The sequence below is a fragment of the Filicampus tigris genome, chromosome 20 (assembly GCF_054856515.1).
Source record: "Filicampus tigris isolate MCC_2025a chromosome 20, RoL_Ftig_1.0, whole genome shotgun sequence".
NCBI classification, from domain to species: Eukaryota; Metazoa; Chordata; class Actinopteri; order Syngnathiformes; family Syngnathidae; genus Filicampus; species Filicampus tigris.
The window spans coordinates 9,220,292-9,240,477 of NC_141236.1; the positions used below are offsets into that span (position 1 = coordinate 9,220,292).

Below are 20,186 nucleotides of genomic sequence, written 5' to 3' on the forward strand. Positions count from 1 at the left end.
TGATTAATCCAACAAATGTGTATTATGTACAAGGTAGTTTTATGACATATGAATTTAAACAGTACTTATGTAACAGATACACTTTAAATAAATCATAAAGGTGTATTTGGAAGAGACAATGGTCAAGTCTACCTCATAAATCTGAGGATCCGGGTTGAACTGAGCTCTGAGGACTTAAACCAGAACTTCCTGGGTCCCTACAGATAAGATACTGCCACACAAATTGTATTATTAAGAATAATACTGTTTTATTAAATAACATATAAAAAATGCATTATAGTGAGACACAACATTTACATTTAAAGACTTCTGCAGTGATCTGTGACTTTTAACCATAATAACATGCGAGGAATACATGCCATGTGTTTTTAAAAATATGAGCTACAGTTTAAATACACCACAGTTTGCAACTGTGCATTCCTTCTTGGGTCTTTGATTGGTGGTGGGGGACTCTTCTATCCTCTTGAGGACGTCGACACCCTCCACCACTTGACTAAAATAAGCAAAAACATGTTTAATCAAATGTGAATATGGATTTGCTTGCAATTGAATGGCTGAATGTTTGGTCATGACGACTAACCCAAAGGCAACATAGGTCAAGTCCATCCACCGTGTTTGTTGCAGGGTGATGTAGAACTGGGAGCCATTGCTGTGGGGGCCCTTGTTGGCCATTCCTAGAGTGCCTCGCTTGGCGTGAGAGAGAGCGAAGCTCTCGTCTGAACGCAGACAAACAGTACGGCGCGTGTCAGTGAAGTAACACTGCAGACGTCATTCAACCGTTCGCTAATGTACCGTCAAACGTTGCTCCATAGATGGCCTCGCCTCCATTTCCTTTCCTTTCTGGAGTAATGTCTGCAAAGAATAGCAAAACGTGCAACACCATCATTCACATTGAATATTTTCATTGGGGATGTGTTTTTATAAAAAAAATTTTTTTTACACATCTTCTATGAAAAATGTCGTATGTGATAATAGGTTTCAGAGTAAAAAAATAAAAGCAGACATTCAAAGTTATGTATAGCGTTAGGAACGCCAACAAGAGCCGTATTTTAAAATGATAATGGTATTGTAGTAAGTGGTATAAAAATTTATTTTCGTCTAATATTACTAGTTTTAAATTTCTCAGTGAGGTGTTAACTTTTATTAACTTAACTTTTAAATGTACTTTGACGATTCTGCTTTCATTTCATGAACCCATGTGTATCAATTGATTGTTTTGGATTGCTGTCCTTTTATTCTTGTAATTCAATTGTAGCCTTTGAAAATGATTGTTAATGACTCTTTTGTTTTAGTAATTTATTTGCTTAAACTTACTAAGATTGATTAGGGTTCCTTAATTTTATTCATTTAGTTGTGTCACTTCATCGATATTATTATTGTAGATTTTATTCTATTATTTATTTGTGTAATTTTATTATCATTGAATTACTGTACTTTTTAATTAATTTATCTATATAACTACACATTAAACAGGAATTACTTTTAAATCTATTAATTTATTTGCATCATTTTCTTATTGTTGAATATCATATTTTGTTTTACGAATTTATTTGTATAATTTTTAAAAATTATTATTAATAGTCAACTCGAAAATGTTCTTAACGATAATGTGTTCTACTTGGCCCCACTGCTCTAAACATTATATTCTGATTAATATTGCGTTTGTGGAATATGAATTAAGCAGAAAAATCCATCAACCAATCACGGCCGAGCTTGCAAAGCCGTGGCGTACCTCCGCCTTGCACCCAGCCATTGGGCACCACCCGATGAAACAGGGAGCCCTTGTAGCAGAGCGGATAGCCGCCAGTCGACTGGCCCCGCTCCCCTGTGCACAGAGCCTCAAAGTTCCACGACGTCCTTGGACACACGTCAGAGAAGAGCTGCGGGACAGAGAAGACAACGAGCGGTGAAGGACACTGCTCGGCTGCAACAGTTCAAGGACGCTTTGAAGTCGTCCATTTCCATACATTCATATTCAATAGCAGAGTCTGGGCGGAGTACATTCAGTTTTGAGAGTGTATCTGTACTGCCAGATTGAATATGTATTTTTCCAAAAGACATCAATTTACCTCCAACAACAACCTCCCTACTGGCTCTCCTCCAATCTCGATGTCCATGAAGACAAACCTGTGCTGAATAGGAGACAGAACCGTTTGTTTTTAACACATCCCAAAAATACAAAGCCGAATAATTAACTAATATTACTAGACTTTTTATTCACATCTATATGGAAATGCAATTTATCCGTTCAGCCTCCTTACAAAAAAAAATTGGAACGTCTTTTTTAATAAGAAATATTCAATAGAATTGACCTGTTTTGCCATACTTTTTCCACCAATTCAATGGACATTGTACCACTGGTTTGACACTATGTTTATTATTGTGGTTGTAGTTTGCCGTTGTTGATGTCAGTCTTGCCTGAGTTGCTCGGAGATGTTTCAGGTAGTATTCGTCCACGCAGGAAGCCTCCGGCTGGTCACACGTGAAGGCCCACTGGTCCTTGGCCCAGGCGGCGAGAGCATCGTCGTCCCCGATAAACTGGCCGTCCACAAAGCACATGACGCCACTGGAGAACTGCCACATTTCGCCGCGCATTTCCTTTAGTCACGGAAGGATATCACATGATGTCAGCAGTGGGAAAGTTCGATTTATATGTACTTCATTTAAGATGGACTTGAAAAATAGATATACATCACAGTTTTCTGTTAAAGGCAAATAGTTTAGAATTTATCAGGATTTTGGGGTGACCCATGGCCCTGTATCCCACCCGAACGGATTAGCCCCTGCTCTGAGCTGCACATCTCCACAATATATATATATATATATATTTTTTTTAAATATCACCATTCTTTAGTCTATCAACTTACCTTCTTCTGGTTGTCCAGAAATGCATGCCAGTCAAATTCAAGTAATGCAAGAATTTCTGGATCCACAAACTCACGAGGAAACTTATGTTTGAGGCCCTGTTTGATAAGAAGAGAAAAAAAGCCCAAATTCTGGTAAGAACATCCATCCATCCAAGCATTTTCTATATTCTGGAGCCTAACTCAGCTGACTTTGGGCGAGATCAGGAAATGTGCACCCTTGACAAGTTGCCAGCAGGGAACGTACAGACAAGCAATTCACAGCAGACAGTTTAGAATCTAGAGGGACCAAAACTTCTGCACCATGCTGCTTACCTCAGTGATGTTCTTGGCGATATGAAAAGGTAGCTCTTTAATCAAGCCCACTATTTTGATGTGCAACTTTGGTTCCGAGTCTGAAAAATAAATAGGAGGAGCATCATACAACACTCAGCAATAATTCGTTTTATTTGTTTATTCATCAAATGTTGTATCTTATCCCCATATAGGTGCCTGTTTTTCGTGTACATTAACAACCTTAGGTTTTATCTAAATAGTTGCTTTTTTTAGTTGTTCAATTATGTTTGCTGCCTCAAGTGTTCTAAGATTAGCTTACAGGCACCCTTTCGTAAATAACCAAATGTAAAAGTTCTGCCATACATTTATGTTTTGTACTTATGCTGTATTCATGTGTTTTATTGCAATTACGCATTACAGGAATTGTATACATGCGCAAAGTCAAGTTGGCATGTTCCGAGTGATTTGATATATACACTTCGAAAAGTCAGCAACGCTACAAAACAACATGAAATCGTTCCGGTTTTGACTAACCATTCGTACGTGAAGCAGACATTTCTGATGATAAGTTGGTGGTATTTATGTTCATCAAGTTATCTCAATTTGGGAGTTCATAGAGTACTTTAGTTTACTTTTTCCTCTTCCAAATTTGTGAAATTACGACCTCCAACACAGCGGAAACATAGCATCGGTCTGTAAACAGTACCTTTGTATCCATGGCAACACGCATCTGGCGGCAGGATATGATGTCATATGAATGCGACCATGGCGACGTTCCGATTTGTTCAATTTTTGTCAACTTTACAGCTCACTAGTCTTTTTATCGTCTGGTTTAACTATTTATGTACGTTTCAATATCTCAAAAATTACATTATTCAGTCATCAAAATTGTTTTTCATAAAATTTACGTGTAGATGACAATAATGCATGCGTATTTGTGAATTGGAAGCGAATTGGACCGCGGCCATAGTGGCGCCCATGTTTGAAAAATACAGACTCCGTTGTTGTTGTCTTATGCTTCGGTTCGCTGTCAATTTTCCACCCATTTACCACAGATAAAGCACATAGTGGTGTGGCAATGGGTGTTCACGACTTATGGTCTATCCTCGAACCTGTTCGAGAGTCGGTGCCGCTGTACAGTTTGAACGGGAAGACGCTGGCGGTCGACCTCAGTTTGTGGGTTTGCGAGGCCCAACACGTCCAAGCAATGATGGGCAGAGTCACGAAACCCCATCTGAGGTAATATTGTGCATTAATTGAAGTCCACTTACAACAGTATAATGAGTAAAGTTGTGCTTCTAATACACTCACAGACAGGGATTTTCAGGTGGAATTTCGGGGTGAAACTAAAACGTACTGTAATCATAATCTTTTGAATATCCAACTCTTTAATGTTTTGATCCTTTAAGCACAACTTGCAGTTCTAACAGATGTTCTCAAGGGCGCCTAAGTGCACTATATGCCTTTCTGTGACACTTGCAGTCTCTGGAAGTTGCAACCTGTTGATGACACTCTTAAACTCAGTGGCCACTTCTATCGGAGAACTATGGGGTCATTATTGTAGCAACCCCATAGAGAACATCCGGTTTGAAGACTTTTTTAATCTACTGTATGCTGCTAACTAAATTACCCATGATGATACACAGGAATCTATTTTTCCGGGTGTCGTCCCTCATTCTTATGGGGGTGAAGTTGGTCTTTGTCATAGAAGGAGAAGCCCCTAAACTGAAAGCAGAGACCATGATCCAGAGGACTGCAAACCGATTTGGAAGGCCCAAAAACATATCTAAATCCTCCACAGGCACCAGCAGAGGACGCTTTAATGCAGTCCTCAGAGAGGTTGGTCTGCTTGTTTACACTGGTGAACTTTATTGTCATTGTGCACGCATAACGTTGCCACCTCTGTTTGCAGTGTGCAGAGATGCTTGACTACCTGGGAGTGCCGTGGGTGGTTGCTGCAGGAGAGGCCGAGGCCATGTGCGCATACTTGGACTCACGCAGTCTTGTGGATGGTTGCATCACCAATGATGGAGATGTGTTCTTGTACGGAGCGCGGACCGTCTACAGAAACTTCAATATGAACTCCAAAGTACGTATGTTCCTGTGCGCTCTCGTGTGTAACATGCTTGATTGAGATCCAAAATTGTCGGTCAGGAGTTTCCACAATTACGGATGAGCTACTTCCACTCCCACTATAATAAATGTATTCAAAATATATATAATACATGGAACACTAATAAAGGAATGAACACAGTGCTGTTTAGAATAAATTAATAGTCAGCATTAAATATTACATTACAAAAAGCTGGCATTTGAACGGGGTGTGAAGACTTTTTTTATATCCACTATATGCTTATTTGGGCAACACACGCATGTTAAAAGTTTTATCACACATTTGGAGTTGATCTTACAGTCAAAATATTTCACTAATTTATGAATTAAAAAATGGATAGTATGCATCATGATTGTTGTTGTATTTCCTTCCAGGACCCCCAGGTGGACTGCTACAAGACCTCCCGTGTCCAAAAAGAGCTGTGCCTCTCCCGAGAGAATCTTGTTGGTCTGGCAATCCTCCTTGGATGCGATTACATTCCCAAGGTATGTTTAATGCTACCTAAACAAGCCACACACAACTTGTTGCTCTTACGCACGTCTGTTAACGCTCCAATTAGGGGGTCCCAGGTGTCGGTAAAGAACAAGCTCTCAAGCTGATCCAGACCATGAAAGGGCAAACGCTTCTGCAGAGGTAGAATTAAAAACAAGCGCCGCTATGAAGACAGCAGAGTGGCGCAATGATGTCGCATGTGCTGATTCTCTCAGGTTCATGCGGTGGAAGGACGAGGCGCCGTGCGTGTCTCAGGGAGTCGTGAAGAAGCTTCCCCACTGCCACATATGTCGACATCCGGGTGAGTGAGCTTTGAACTTGCACCTCCGTTTGTAGACCATGATAAGAGTCAGTGAGTGTCTCAAAGATGTGTGTTCAAAGTAAAGATACAGCAAAACAAAAAGAATATGATTTTTTTTTTTCCAGGAGGCTTCCTAAGCTCAGAAAAATTTCATCATGAGCAACTAAAATGTAATGAATTGTTTTAGAGTCAAACTTTTGCAATCATGAACATTTATTAACCCTATAGGCAATTGCAAAGTTCTGAGGTGAAGTCTCACGAGAATCCGGAATATCTCCAAATTGTAATACCGCAGGCAATTTACTTTTGGGGTTCCATCGTACTTGTCCATCAAGTTACAGAATCGCATTACCACTACCTGTATTTCCCTTCCCACTTTTTCCTACATTGCCATGTAATCACATTTGTGTGAGTGTATTTTTTTTTTTAGGCTCAGCCAAAGCCCACGAGCGCAGCGGCTGTGTGCTTTGTGACAGTCAGCGATTCTGCCAACCTCAACATTTTGACTACCAGTGTCCATGTGATTGGCACCGGTCAGAACGGACCCGCCAGGCCCAGTCCGTCGAGGCAAATATCAAAAAGTATGTGGCAGTTGTCATTGTAACGTCAACTTTAAACAAGACACTCAAGAATAAGGGTCGGAAACGCTTATCAGCTCACAAATTGGGTGAACCTATCTTATCTTAAATACTTCATATTTATTGTTGTTAAGTAGATGTTAGGCTGTTAGATATGGATATTGTTCAAGCTCCCACCCTTTTTATTCAAACACTACAATATTTGAGCTTGCTGACAGGGTGGACATTTTTTGGCAAGTGATTGCATTTTACGTGAACCGTGAAGAGTGAGCAAGCTGACTTGGGACTGTTTACCAAATATATTTCCAGCTTTTGAAATGTTTTTATATCAGTTGATATTTCACCATGACGCGGTGGACATTTAAGCTTGCCAACATGTAAATACTCACGTAATATGAAGAAACTTACCAAACCTACGTGTAAATATTTATTCTGGAACTAGCCAGCATTCAGTCAAGAAAGACGAAATGATGGTTGTAATGTCACTGAAGGGGACATTGAGGGCTTCTCAAAGGCGCAGTTACCCCATAATGACAGGGTGGACAGCAATTTCAGTACACATAAAATGTTCAGTATGATCATGAAAATGAACCACGAAAAAAAAATTGTTGAGGCACTTTGTTCTTACTAAGATTGTTTCTTTGTGTGTTATGTCGTTTCAGGAAAACACTGGCGAGTCAGCAATTCCCGTTTACAGAGGTACAGCTCTTCCTGTACGCCTTGTTTGGTTTTATTTTGAAACAGCTGTTGAATTGGTGTATTTGAAAACGACTTTCATTACAATTTTCCCGTAGATCATCAACGAGTTTCTGCTATCCAAGGATAAACCTGTCGAAAACTTCAAGAGGAGGCAGCCGAATATGCTGCCAATGCAGGTAATACATAATGTCCATCTACGGCAGCTAACTTTTTCATATTTGTAAGGTTGCCCATATTTTACGTTTCTGATTTAAATGTTTTGGGGCTTTTTTTTTTGTAATTGTTCTTCTACGATTTAGTTTGTTTTTAAAATTGCATAGCGGGCGGATCGAATGCCGGACTGTTATGATGAAAGTGTGTTTATTTTCATTTTCCCATAGAAATTTGCTCTTGACAAGATGGAGTGGCCAAAGCACTACACCAGTGAAAAGGTTTTAGTTCTGATGACCTATACAGAGCTGATGAACAGAAAGTGCGGCAGAATTACATCATCGCAAATCAAGCCTATCCGGTATATGTGATAATATTATTTTGTACTATGCATTCTTTAATACTTCAAAATCTTTCAATGCTGTTGCCGTAATGTGGATTTTGAATTTTCCACTTTTTTCCCCCTCTTATAAAAAGGATATCGAAACAACGCGTGAGGAATTCAGTTTCTTGCTTCGAAGTCATCTGGAGCACGCCAGGCAAGTTGAAGCGCACACACACACACACACACACACACGGTGAAAAAACATCCTCTCGTCTTGAGTGACAGGCCTGCTGTGTGGAGCAGAGGTGAGGTTGGGGTGCGGGGATGTAGGGTGCTCCTCGGGGTTGTTAGTGACTTGCTGTGAGGTGCGCTTCAGAGGTGGCAGATCACTCACAACGGCCGCTAGGTGCTAAACTGGCTTCCTCCCTATGATGGGCAATCTGTCATATCCAAGTCTTGCCCACTAACAAGACCGTCTCCTACCATTTCAACTTGACAACGTGTGTAAAAATAAGATAAATACCCCAAAATGAGAAAAAAAAACACTTTTATATTTCATTTGTATTCTACTGATTGGTATTTTTAATGTATGTATCTTTTTTAAATGTATGCTTCAAAAATGCATTTTATGTTTGAGGCGTGTACATTTATCATAAAGTCATCGGGGAAAAAGATTTTTTAAGCAAAACAAATTGGACTCTGTTCTTTATAACTGGACCTGAGGTGACTTAATTTCCATCGTTTATCATATTCATAGTATTGGTGCTCAGAATTCTTAAAAAGTGAATTTGAACTTGGAAATGTCAATGAATTTGAAAATTTCTATCCATGAATATTAAGGCCCCCGAGAGCAAAAATCTCACTTCATTGAATATTTCAAAGGAAAATAAGGTGTTGAAACAAATTTTTTCTTGTGCGTTCCCTGCAGATCATTACGTGTTTCCAGAGGATGGGCCCGCTGAGGATGAGCGCGAGGTGAGGTCGGTGGAGGAGGAGAGCCTCTTTCGTGTGGCCTTCCCAGAGATGGTGGAGAACTACCTGAAGGACAAAGCCATGGCTCAAGAGAACAAGACAAAGAGTAAGACAACACTGGTGTTCAATCAACTGTGAGCCAAACATGTGTACTCCTGAGAAGCGCCGCATATGTTTCCGTCGATTTCATGTGGCCCCGGAGTCCCCGGCCACCTCCTCCGTACGCAGACGTGCCAAGCTCTTCCCATGCCGATCAAAGGCACACGGAGCTTTGGCTTGTTTTTGCAAGCGAGGCCGTTACGGCTGCTCCGACACCCGAACATGTTAGTTTGACAGCTCGGCCGGCGCACATCAAAGGCTCAGATGGAGCCGTGAGGTGTCTCCAGGTCTGTCTCTCTCTCTGTCGGGGTTGTGCTTCACCTGGTGGGAATGGAGGTCCAATTAATAAAAAGCCTGTCATTCCTAGATAATTTGATATGAAAGCTGAACACATTCACATATTTATTGGCGCTCACATTGAGTCTCTGCCTTTTTCAGAGAGGAAACCAAAGAGTAAAAAGGAGAAGATGGCCGATAAAGCCGACAGTGTTTCGGACCTCCTAGAGCAGATGACCCTTGAGAGCTCGTCTTCAGAAAAGGCAGACGCCCAAAAACGGCCAGCCATCCTTCCAAACTTGCAGGAAGTGGTGCTTTTGGACACACCCGTGAGCCACAAACGGCATCAGCAACTCACCGAAAAATGTCCCGACGCGCCTCTCTCTCGGGCGGATTCCTCACCGTCCGTCTCGGCCGCTATCGACGCCCTCCATCTTAGTGACGTCGACTGGGACGCGTTGTCCTTCACGGCCACGCCGCCGCCTCAGACCGCTCCGAAATGCCCACCGCAGTGCACGGCAGATGACAACATCAAGGACGTGGTGGAAGCTGAGCTGAAATCCTCTCAACTCTCCAGCGCTAGTCCAGAGCGCTGCTTTACTGAATGTCCTCTAAGGGACAGGCTGCTTATGAGAAACACAACCACAACGATGGAAGCACAAAATGATAAGTTCTCCAAACAACTAAGCCTCCTTGTACCAATTTTAAAACCCATAGCGCGCCCTCATAAAGACAGCCGTGGTATCAAAATGTCAGGTGAGGACAAAAAGCCTCCTCACAAGTACAAGTTTGTCAGAGCAGCAGCCACAAAAGGGCCGAGGTGCCTCTCTGAGCCGTGTCAGGCAAACAAAGACAGAAAGGTCACCGTCAAGAAAAGCGTGTGCGCGAGCGTGTGTTCATCCAGCGAGGATAGTGATGCGGAGAACCGGCAGGTCGGGCCTCGCAGAACCGCCAAGAGCAAGCACACATTCAAGCCCAATGGACAGCTCCCGTTAGATGGCCCTCTGAAGCCACTGAAAACCACCAGTGAGAGTGTCCAACGCTTCTTGCCTCAAAGTGTGCAGAGTGGAGACCATGCCTCAAAGCTTGAAAGCAAAACCCAGGTAGACGGCGATATTAATGACGTGTTTCCTCCCACCTCGGCGTCCCCCGTCACTGTGTCAGATAGCGACGAATCAGTCATTTGCGGGGACAGCCCTTTGCCGCTGGCGGAGAGACTCAGGCTCAAGTTCCTCAAGTGAGAAGAAAAAGATTTCAAATGCAGTGACAGAGGTACTGTTTCTCTTTTACCCTCAACTGCAATTTTCAGGCACCCTATGAAAAAAAAAACCTGCCTACTGTGTTTAAAGCTGCAAAAAAAACAAAGGCACGACATCTGTAAGTAAAAACAAGCATCCATATTTGGAACAGAACATTACTTCAGCCAGATATTGGAGTGTTTCCCATCCTTTTTTTGAGCCAAAGCAGCACCCATTTTACCTCCGAAAAATCTCATGGCACCCCACCCAACTGCTGCCCAATTGTCAAAAAAAAAAAAAAAATTCTAATCAAAACTAGCCAGCACTGTAGTGTAGTTGTTGGCATGTCTGCCTTGCAGTTGCGAGGTTTGGCGTTCAGATCTCGACTTACAATCATTTGACACAACTTTAAAAAATAGACAAACAGAATAGTATTTGTATATAATAAGTGCCGTTTAAACACACACGCTCCTTGAGAGAACTGCAAGCGGTTGGTTTTACAGCCCTCTGCTGTTGGTCCCCTTGATCATGAGTGAGGCCTTACACACCTTTTCAGACATGAAAAGGTCTGGCATGAGCTTGGTGACAGCTGCATCCTCTTGGCCAAATAACTCCTCCTCGCCAGCTTGTGTCCACCCATACTCTTAGTTTTGTATATATTTTTTTGTAATACAAGCTTCAAATACCCAAAGTGCTTGAAAAATGAGTAGTTCTTAGGTGGTGCACAGAAATAAACACATACAACAAATGAAGGCTTGCCGTCTGATGAGTTTAGTATAATGTTACTTTTGCACTGCTTTGGCTTCTTTATTTTTCTGGATCAGTAAGTCAAAATGTTAGGAACAGCTCTTGGTATTTTGTGCAGTTCATTGCCAACTAAAAAGAAAATAAACATTGGAAAATAGTACTTAATGATGGCCATAAATATCTAGGGGTGTAATTACAATTTTCCATATGGTTGTCCATTAATTTATCATTTCTTTCATTTTAGCTATTTTATTTTAACCTTATTTTTTAGTTGTGCCCTTTTTAGGTATCATTGTTTTGTATTTGGGTTAGCAAGAGCTGAATTTGTGAAATAAGTAGGTTGAATGTAATCTTCACAGATTGTTTTCACTATTCATTATTTTCACATTTGAATTATTAACGGACAGTTTTAATTTACTGGTTCACTTTTTTCCCCCCATTTTTACCTTCTATTTATATAGACTATTGCATAGACAGTTTTTTTGTATTATGGTTGTAGAGCTGCTCATAAATAAATAGATGCAATGCAGTTATTTTATTTTTACATTTTCAATCAATTAATAGACCATTTGATGTCTGCAGTGCTATTTTAGTTGTTGTTTTTTGTTCATTTGGTGTGATTCAGCCTGCACAGTTTTATTTTGGAATTATGGTTGTATCATTATGCTTCGTAAAATAAATAAAACGCTCTGATATAGTTATTTGTATTGTTTTACACATTTTATTTCAATTTCTATCGTTCTAATTACAACAAAAACACAGCTTTTACGTTTTGCCTGTAAATGTTCTGGGGGTCCTGCGTGGGCCTGCCCCTTCATTAGGCAGATCACATCAAACTGATAATTGTCGCCGTGCAGACTTTAAAGGCTCATCTCCCACAAAGGGAATCTAATTATTTGTCTTTCTGTCGCATTATCCGCCTACTTAGCCTTATTCGCACCTCGGTGAGAACGAACGACGTCCTCCGCGAAGGTCGCATTTTGCCACTTGTGCTTCGCTTTGAACTCGTTTTTTCCGCCTCAGCTGTGAACCCATAAACCTCCGGAGATGCGCCCGCATATAAAAACGTCATCTCCTCCGACAAACTCGTCTGCTGTCATCATCTCTGGATGCTGATTTCCCTCAACATGGACCTCGATGCGGCAACGTCCGAAATCCTTCAAGACTGGAAGGCCGGCGAACAGCTCAACTCCTCCGGCTCCTCTCCGGAGTCGAATTCTTCTTCCTCCGTGGACTCCGTGTGCTCGTCGCCGGAGATGTTCTACTCCGGAGGTCACCGGGAGCTCGTCTACGGCTCTCCAGGGCGGGGTCCCTGCAACGGCTCCAAGGCGCCCAGGACGCACGGCAAGGCCAAGATGTCCACAAAGAGGCGCGTGAAGGCGAGCGAAAGGGAGAAGATGAGGATGAGGAGTCTTGCAGAAGCGCTGCACCAGCTCCGAGACTACCTGCCGCAGGACTACACCAAGAGGGGCCAACCTTTGACTAAAATACAAACCCTCAAGTACACCATCGAGTATATCAACAAACTCTCGGACATTCTGAGCCATGCGTAAAAGTCACCATTTTACGCACCCACGCGTAAAAGTCATGCAGCGGGGTCAGGCTCATTTTGGACTTTTTTTTCTGAACTACTTTCATGACATGTTACTAAGTGTGTTTGTATTCATTACGTGCATTTGCCCTTTCCTGGATGTAAATATTGTTTAGGGCACTTATTGTTTTGTATATGGGGATACAATTGTTGACACTGGTATTAGAGAGATGTAGTTTGCTGACATTTTGTATGTGTTTATTTTATCGTGTGATCCATTTTGTTTTAGGACTATTTTGAAAGAAAGTAGCAAGATGTTTTTCATGGCTATCAGTGCATTTGTCTTGCTGAAAAAATAAACACGATTGAGGTACATTCTTTTTTCTTTTCTTTTTTTGTTCAATAGCTTTCTAATATATACAGTATTCACAAGTTAAATTGGTGAACTTGGGCTTTCATTACGTAAATCAGCTCCTCCAAATCTGAGACCATGGTCCTCAGTCGGAAAAGGGTGGCGTGCCATTTGACGAATCGGTTGGTGAATTTACGGTGAAATTGAAATCTTGTTTGGAGAAATATAATTGGCTTCCCATCAAACAGTCCATCCACTCATAGTGTCAGAATACCCGAAACAGGAAGCAGGTTAAAAAAAAGTGTATGCTAAAAAAACTGTTCTCAAAGATGAAACGCAAATATAGTGAACTCAAGTTAAATACAACTGAATTGTACTCAGCAGTGATTCTTTCGCTTTCAAAGAGCGGGAGCTTGAGAATCACTGGTCTACGATTCCAATTGCACAATTCCCAATGCAAGCACTGGAATTCACATAAAATAACTTCACTTCAAATTGAAATGGCCGACACGCTGTTCAATTCCGAGCATTCGGTCATAAAGCTAGTATAAAACCCCTTTTAAGATGATGTCACAAAGAATTAGGGTAAGAGGTCATCGAGAGAGCTCAGCGCCTCAGACTTGGGAGACAGGCGCTTGAACACGCACAACAAGGAAACATCAGTCTTCAAAAGAGCCCAAGGTAAATGTTCTTTTCGTACAAAAAAATTATGACTTATAAAAATACATCTGTATTTGCCAGTGCCTCTTGAATCCGAAACTGATTGTGTTCATTTGTACTACACGGTGTCAGATAACTGCAGATGGTGTCTAATGGTACCAATCTGCAAATAAAGCACCTGTCTCAAAATGTCTCGCCTGTGTTTTGAGCTAAGGGCAGCTAAGGGCATTTTTTCTAATGTCCAACTTCCACTATGTGAATTTTGTGCGATAAAGACTGTTAAAATAAAGACATTTTCAAAAATGACAGTTTCCAGGTATGTTGAGGACCCATAAGTAGGCCATTGTTGTCATTTGTCAAAGAATTAATAACTAACACAGCAATTCCAAGAAGGCCTAGAAACAGCCTGGTGCTTGTGCTCTAATGAGGCGGCCTTGAGATGAGAAATACGCATCAGATCAGCAACGCCACGCACGAATAACAATGCAGTTCAATCAACATCAACCCTGCAACGTCTGTGGAACATTTGGAGAAACGTTAAGACTTAACACCTAACAAAAATGCATATACATGGCAAAGTTGGTTGAACTTAGTTCCCAAGGCACAACTCAATAAATGCACTGAAAGCTTAATTTAAGTAGTTCAAGTTAAAAAGTAAAATTCATTCAGATTTACCCAGTGAGTTTGTCCTTGTCGGTGGAATTTTTTCAGATGGATGGAGACACTAACGAAAGGGTGACTAATGTTTCCAAATCTGCCAAGTGCGGCTCTGGCAGACTGCCCTTCACGCAAAACAAATTCAGGTTGCTATGATGGTACTTTTTCACTTGTGCTTCGTCTTCTCGCTTGTATTCCGGATGCTTTCGGTTCTCACGCTCTTCGTTTCGCCATTCGCGGCAGGGGTCAAGGCTTCAGAGGCCGCGATCGAGGGGGTCGCATGAGTCGAGGTGGAGGACGTGGCATGAAAGTCATTGGCCCGCCTCTCCTTGGGAGGGGTCCAATCAATGATGGAGCAATGAATGGACTCTCCCCCATGAGGTATTAAACCGATCAACTATTTCGAACAAGCTTTGTAAACATGATGGACACAATTAGACTCTCCTGCACTCAATTTAAAGGTAATGAGGGGAGCTGCTTTAATAGGCTGGTAACAAAGTTGGCTGTGTTCACTCCCACAACGGCGCAAACGCTAACTTGTAACTGCGCCCGTCTGCACGCACAGTCAGACTGCACTTTGCGCTTGACTTCCACTGAGCATGAAAAGTAGGACCCCCCCAACAGCTCTACAATTGAGTATCACATACAGTAATTCTCAGTTCTGTGCATGTTTTCAGCAATTCATGTGCAAGGCATTCAGAAACAAATCTCTGAATTCACTTTAGAGGCTCATTAAACTGTTACTCAATACATTGCCTCAGCAGTTATTAAGATTATAATGTGACCTGTTTGATAGTTTAATTGACATAATTTCCCATTGGAAAAGTAACAAGTTACAAATCGTGTTCCACAGAGTTTCCACTGCCTGTTGTTGTATATCACGATACGTACTGCAGTTGTTCTGTAGTTCCTGCCTTGTATTTATAGAGAAATGGGGATTATTCAACCGTACCCTGATCCTAGAGGTTATCGAGGTAGCGATGGACAAATGGGAATGGGTGCACCACCTCCTCCCACGCACCTCAGAGGGCCCTACCCAGCCATGACCAGGTAGCCTCTTTATACCCTCAAACTTAACCTAAATCACCACACACTGATGAGAATTATCACATTCTGCAGGCACAGACCCCCTAGACTACCTCTGCCGGGGCATCCGGCTTTTAGAGGACATCCCCCGCACTTGCAAGGCCGCGGCATCCTTGGCCCCGGGCCTCTGTGTCACTTCTACCCCAGAGCTCAAATAGGGTAAGATAATTTGGCCTTTTCTCGCAAGCAGGGATTTGGAAGTTTTTTTTCTCTTAAAGGGTCATTTCGTATTACAAGTGGTCCTTGGTTTACAAGGTCCTGAGGTGAGATTTTGAGGTCATGACATTTGATTGTTTTGATTTATGGCCTAGATGTGTGTTCATACAAATATTTGAGGGAACTGATGTGTTAGCGTAGGTTAGTGATAGACTACGGCACATTACATCAAAATTTGTGAAATGAACCCGACGAGCATTTGTGGGTTTAACGGGAGTCAGCACACACCATTTAAAGTGCCTCTGATTAACCCAAAATAAAGTTGAAATGCTCTAGTAGGTTTTTCCAAACAGATCAGATTGCTTCAAGGTATCCGTCAGGAAAATGATACAAAATAATTTTTGAATCGACTTCTCACATTTTAGATCACAAAACCCTGCTTAACAGGGTGCGTAAACTTTTTATATCCACTGTGACAGTATTCTAGTCCTTCAAATACATCTGAATACATCCATTTGAGTCCCTAGTTGGGAATTGTCTGCTTTTATCAGAGTGGCCCTCCTACTGGCCAAACTCAAGACTCCAATGCTTGTGATTTGAATCGTTTTGCACAGCTACTACAATGGACCAGTGTCTACTCCTCCTCCTCCTCCTCCACTTCCACCGCCGCCTAACCCTGGCAGAGGCCACAGGTGGCAGGGGCCCCGAGGTGGCCGCCACATTTAACATACTCCCCTGAAAAAAAAAAAAGGACTTGTTCTTACTATGAAAGCAAAATTTCTGTAGAAAAAGTGCATGGAATGTCACAATATACATAGATAAGTACTGTATGTGTGTATACATGAGTGTGCATATGTATTATGTTGTATATTAATAATTTAATGTTGCAAAGCATTGTATGCTGGTCTGACGTTTTCGACAATATTCCCATGTTACAAAAAAATACACTTGCGATGAATGAACAGGACAAACGTGATACTTTGCAGAAACCATTTACTTTGTCATAAAATAAAACAGACACAAATACAACACAATCATTGACAATATTGTCCAGCGGCAATGGTGGACTAACGGTTAACCCATTCGCCTTGAGTTGCAGAGGTTGGAGGTTTGAAGCTGGGTTGTTTACATGTTCTGCTGCCTGTGTAGGTTTCTTCCCACATTCCAAAAACATGCAATGAATTGTCCTAAGGTGTGAAAGCTCGTTTTGTCTACATGTGCCCTGCGATTGGCTGGTGACGAGTTCAGGTGTCCATTTATTGACTGGGCTTCTGCGCTTCCCCTGTGGGCTCGTCCGTCCACATGGGCTCATGGATGTGTTCTGGAATTTTCTCGATAGCAGTCTGATAAGAAAAAGCAACATTATGATACTTGAGAAAACCCCAGTGGTTCAAGCATACCGCAAAAGCCTGACTCACCTTAGTCACCTGCATGGCGACACTTTCCGGAAGGTTCCTCTGGATGTATTCTAGATAAACCCGAGCTGTGGAGCCTGTTAAATGAGACAACTACAAAGACAAATTCTTTGTTACTATAACTCCTTTCTTTTTTTTTTAAATCGTGACCTTAAAATGTATAGGTATCCACCACTTATTGTACTATGTATATAAAAAAAATCTCACCTCGATAGACCTGTAATGTGTCCTCATCTCATACTGAACCCTGTGTTTTTTGAAAATGTGGACCGACTTGAGCAGTGTTAACCTCTCCATGTCTTTGGGAGGTTCAAAACTGGCAGAGGAGCAAAAAAATATATCCAGAATTACTGTAAACAGAAGCGTCTTTCACATACAGACCCAGGACAAATGCAGCATCATAGTCATAACAGTAGATCAGACATTTGAGTTATGTGTGTTTTGTCTACGAGTGCCTTTCAAATAGAACCTAGTAAAGTCACCAAATATCGCTAAGACTCACACTTTGCTGATGCTGATACCAAGCTCTTTGGCCGCCATGGTGGCGAAATACTCGTAGCTGTCCAAAACGGCCCTGTCGTGGCCTTTAACCAGCACAGTCACCTTCTGGAAAAGCGTGTCGGGTTCTTCCGTCACAGTGATCTTAAAGAGAAATGTTAAAATGAATTGCTGGGTAAGGTGGATTAGATGTTTTAAAGGCGGGGAGATCGTGAAACAACTCACTGGCGACGCTGTTGATGAAAACACTGCAGCTGTGTGAAAAGATAGGCTCAGATGTAGGGGACACCTGCAGTGATTTGAATGCAAAAAAATAAAATAAAACGGGGGAATAAAGGGGACCCTGGCATGCACCACAAATGTTCATGTAATTATTGTGTTTATTACAGTTAGCAGACCACATAAGAAAAATGTAATGGCACATCACCAAACAAAAATGTCACAAAAAGTATATAAACTGGGGAAAAAAATAATACTGCCAGATTTACGTGTAGGCATGACTTAATACTGTATGAATGGCTGCAGGTTAATTATGTACATTGAAGAGCTTTTAATTATTCTGCATGTCACTCTACATAGCTGGCTTGGATGGATCCCCAAATATAATAATTATTTGCTGAACAAGTGAATTGCTACATACTGAATTGTGAGCCATTTCTTGTGTCCTGCACAATGGCCCAGAATTCGTGGTCCCTGTAAAACATGCAAATAGCAGTAGACACAAGGTTAGAGTGACCGGAATGCTACATTCCCTTCACACAATGTCCTGTTTGTACATCACATACATACATGCATCACTAAAAGTGTTAAGATGCGCATTAAAGACATTACCAAGTGTGATATTCCGCTAAATATCCTTGCCAAGGAGCAAAATTCTCTTCGGAACGGCATGGAAGCGGCCATGTTTTCAGAGTGGTATAGGAAAACGGAAGCGATACCTATCGTACTGCTGCCCCCGCGTGTCCTGGAAGGTACATAACACCAACAGAAGCCATAAGGTATGCGTTAAATTGGAAAACCCCCATCCCGGCAGCATTGAAAGAAACGCTTCCATAATTTAAATCCAATTGTATTTTTATGGCCATATGGACGATTTTTAACGTGCTAGTGTTGCGTGCTTTGACGACGTGGTTGGTTCAAACGAGGCTTGAACGTGACAAGCGAGCGTCATGTGACTGTCACGTGACCCAGCTGTCGGGGCCCTGTTGCCAGTTCCAGCAGCGCTCCGGTTCGGCTCAGACTGACCGAGCAGGGAACAGCGACAATAGCCAAGGTAAGCTTCCCACATCATTGCTGGGATCCCTCCACTCTGCATTTGACCCACAAAATACACAACACAATGCATGTTGTTCTACTCGTGTGTAATTATGTAAAAACAGCTACGTGATCAGGGTCAAAACGCGATATAAGTCGCCGACTGGTCATGCTAGCAGTAGCCGGATAGCGAGCAGTGCCAGCGGCGGATGGACAGACCCTGGTCGCCGCCTTGGCTGGTTCTGGATCAGCTAAGGTTAGCGGGACGATTAGCCGCCTCCATATATATATAAAATATATATTCTATCAATAAATATCTAATATATAAAATGTATAATATATAATATCAATAAATATATAATATCTAATATATAAAATATATGATATATATATATATATATATAATATATAACGCATTTATCTGTCGAGCTAGCACAATTTAGAGACTTGAGGGAAAAACGTCGATGCGGGCTTTTGTTTGATGGCGACATGTTTGATGCTCAGCTCACAAGGAGTTACCTCAACCTAGCATTATTTGAACGAGAATGTATTGTTCCGCACCGTGATATTATGTCCCTATTATGATGATTGGGGGCTCTTAGCTTTTATTGGCCTGTAGTTATTAGAAACATTTGATTGTATTAACATCAATGCACGTGATTACTATTTTGTTTTACTACATTATTATTATTCGCACCTTGTTTACCTCATGTGTTTAGACGCAAAGTGGCCGCCTCGTTCCATCTGCATGTGCTAATTAAAGCAGAGCCCAAAATGATACACTAGTCTTGTTCAATTATTCATTAAGTCGTTAGAAATCCTTCCGCCGCGCAGAATAGTCATGGAACTAGAACGTGCCATAAGTAATAAAATTATAATGAGGGGGTAATTTGGGTCAGTTTATTAATATTTATTTGCAGGGGGTACCCGGATGTGGCTTTAACAATCCTATATTAAGTAATGGACTCAACTACTCATGTTCCCGGTTTACGACCTGCATTTGTACATAATGAGCTGCTGTCTATCACAAACCCGCGCAAAGCAGTAGTCAGCTCAGAATTGCAGTGAATATTTTTATGAAAAACATGAAAGTCTTGCACTTTTCAACCGTAAATTTTAGGGGGTTGAATTTTCCTAATATATATGTATGTGTGTATATAGTCTACTCTACATCATCATTTGGTGCTGTTTTGACAACTCCAAATGAGAGCTCTGAGGTAGTGTTGAAGTTGGAATGAGGGCTGCTTTAGGCCACCTAATTAATATTTGACATAAGCAATCATGTGTTTACTCGCCAAATGTCAGTGTTTATTTATGAGCTTTGCTAAGTGGAGCTGCCTATTTTGTCTTGTTTTTCCTTTGACTCGCCACAGTGGGATGCCCAAGGTTTGCTGGCGTTATGGCATTACCAGGAGGGGCGGTGCTCCTGCGGGGCTACAGCTGATGG

General features: G+C 41.6%; 5 protein-coding genes across 8 annotated transcripts; 3 read left to right on the plus strand and 2 right to left on the minus strand.

Annotated features, from left to right (window-relative positions):
- Positions 1-229: 229 nt before the first annotated feature.
- ppil6 (peptidylprolyl isomerase (cyclophilin)-like 6) lies at positions 230-3,831 on the minus strand. Of its 2 annotated transcripts, XM_086019661.1 has the most exons (9): positions 3,675-3,831; positions 3,180-3,259; positions 2,868-2,963; positions 2,419-2,598; positions 2,070-2,132; positions 1,733-1,880; positions 793-852; positions 581-716; positions 230-493 (listed from the first exon to the last, which is right to left on the minus strand). In XM_086019661.1, the coding sequence occupies exons 1-9, from the start codon at positions 3,727-3,729 to the stop codon at positions 382-384; spliced, it is 930 nt and encodes a 309-aa protein (XP_085875787.1). In that variant the 5' UTR covers positions 3,730-3,831; the 3' UTR covers positions 230-381. The 2 variants fall into 2 exon arrangements, with proteins under 2 accessions (XP_085875787.1, XP_085875786.1); XM_086019660.1 differs by having other exon boundaries at positions 230-716.
- Positions 3,072-11,135, plus strand: gen1 (GEN1 Holliday junction 5' flap endonuclease). Of its 3 annotated transcripts, none has more exons than XM_086019659.1 (14): positions 3,072-3,208; positions 4,196-4,379; positions 4,787-4,979; positions 5,053-5,229; positions 5,628-5,738; positions 5,813-5,886; positions 5,961-6,046; positions 6,477-6,627; positions 7,287-7,323; positions 7,419-7,499; positions 7,704-7,834; positions 7,951-8,012; positions 8,727-8,876; positions 9,308-11,135. In XM_086019659.1, exons 2-14 carry the CDS (start codon positions 4,219-4,221, stop codon positions 10,384-10,386), a joined length of 2,493 nt encoding a protein of 830 aa, XP_085875785.1. In that variant the 5' UTR covers positions 3,072-3,208; positions 4,196-4,218; the 3' UTR covers positions 10,387-11,135. The 3 variants fall into 3 exon arrangements, with proteins under 3 accessions (XP_085875785.1, XP_085875783.1, XP_085875784.1); XM_086019657.1 differs by lacking the exon at positions 3,072-3,208 and adding an exon at positions 3,842-3,984; XM_086019658.1 differs by lacking the exon at positions 3,072-3,208 and having other exon boundaries at positions 3,914-4,379.
- Positions 11,136-12,240: 1,105 nt separating this feature from the next.
- msgn1 (mesogenin 1) lies at positions 12,241-12,992 on the plus strand. The gene has a single exon (XM_086019327.1). The coding sequence runs from the start codon at positions 12,258-12,260 to the stop codon at positions 12,681-12,683; it is 426 nt and encodes a 141-aa protein (XP_085875453.1). The 5' UTR covers positions 12,241-12,257; the 3' UTR covers positions 12,684-12,992.
- A 611-nt stretch (positions 12,993-13,603) lies between these two features.
- LOC147128205 (uncharacterized) lies at positions 13,604-16,606 on the plus strand. Its single transcript, XM_086019060.1, has 6 exons — positions 13,604-13,694; positions 14,385-14,476; positions 14,574-14,711; positions 15,258-15,380; positions 15,450-15,575; positions 16,187-16,606. The coding sequence occupies exons 2-6, from the start codon at positions 14,385-14,387 to the stop codon at positions 16,296-16,298; spliced, it is 591 nt and encodes a 196-aa protein (XP_085875186.1). The 5' UTR covers positions 13,604-13,694; the 3' UTR covers positions 16,299-16,606.
- Positions 16,549-18,449, minus strand: mrps10 (mitochondrial ribosomal protein S10). Its single transcript, XM_086019059.1, has 7 exons — positions 18,317-18,449; positions 18,126-18,178; positions 17,711-17,774; positions 17,490-17,629; positions 17,195-17,303; positions 16,991-17,080; positions 16,549-16,915 (listed from the first exon to the last, which is right to left on the minus strand). Exons 1-7 carry the CDS (start codon positions 18,386-18,388, stop codon positions 16,829-16,831), a joined length of 615 nt encoding a protein of 204 aa, XP_085875185.1. The 5' UTR covers positions 18,389-18,449; the 3' UTR covers positions 16,549-16,828.
- Between the last annotated feature and the right edge of the window lie 1,737 nt (positions 18,450-20,186).

What these genes read in the sequence shown, in the direction of transcription:
- ppil6 (XM_086019660.1), bottom strand. Translation starts at nt 3,729, where the DNA reads ATGAACATAAATACCACCAACTTATCATCAGAAATGTCTGCTTCACGT. An exon ending in TAGGGAGGTTGTTGTTGGAG is followed by an intron (nt 1,881 to 2,069) that starts GTAAATTGATGT and finishes TCTGTCCCGCAG; the next exon opens with CTCTTCTCTGACGTGTGTCC. An exon ending in CTATGGAGCAACGTTTGACG is followed by an intron (nt 717 to 792) that starts GTACATTAGCGA and finishes GTCTGCGTTCAG; the next exon opens with ACGAGAGCTTCGCTCTCTCT.
- gen1 (XM_086019657.1), top strand. Translation starts at nt 3,894, where the DNA reads ATGAATGCGACCATGGCGACGTTCCGATTTGTTCAATTTTTGTCAACT. An exon ending in GTCACGAAACCCCATCTGAG is followed by an intron (nt 4,380 to 4,786) that starts GTAATATTGTGC and finishes GATGATACACAG; the next exon opens with GAATCTATTTTTCCGGGTGT. An exon ending in AGTCATCTGGAGCACGCCAG is followed by an intron (nt 8,013 to 8,726) that starts GCAAGTTGAAGC and finishes CGTTCCCTGCAG; the next exon opens with ATCATTACGTGTTTCCAGAG.
- msgn1 (XM_086019327.1), top strand. Translation starts at nt 12,258, where the DNA reads ATGGACCTCGATGCGGCAACGTCCGAAATCCTTCAAGACTGGAAGGCC.
- LOC147128205 (XM_086019060.1), top strand. Translation starts at nt 14,385, where the DNA reads ATGGATGGAGACACTAACGAAAGGGTGACTAATGTTTCCAAATCTGCC. An exon ending in TTCACGCAAAACAAATTCAG is followed by an intron (nt 14,477 to 14,573) that starts GTTGCTATGATG and finishes CATTCGCGGCAG; the next exon opens with GGGTCAAGGCTTCAGAGGCC. An exon ending in CCCTACCCAGCCATGACCAG is followed by an intron (nt 15,381 to 15,449) that starts GTAGCCTCTTTA and finishes CACATTCTGCAG; the next exon opens with GCACAGACCCCCTAGACTAC.
- mrps10 (XM_086019059.1), bottom strand. Translation starts at nt 18,388, where the DNA reads ATGGCCGCTTCCATGCCGTTCCGAAGAGAATTTTGCTCCTTGGCAAGG. An exon ending in AAGAAATGGCTCACAATTCA is followed by an intron (nt 17,775 to 18,125) that starts GTATGTAGCAAT and finishes AAATCACTGCAG; the next exon opens with GTGTCCCCTACATCTGAGCC. An exon ending in TTTCATCAACAGCGTCGCCA is followed by an intron (nt 17,630 to 17,710) that starts GTGAGTTGTTTC and finishes TTTCTCTTTAAG; the next exon opens with ATCACTGTGACGGAAGAACC.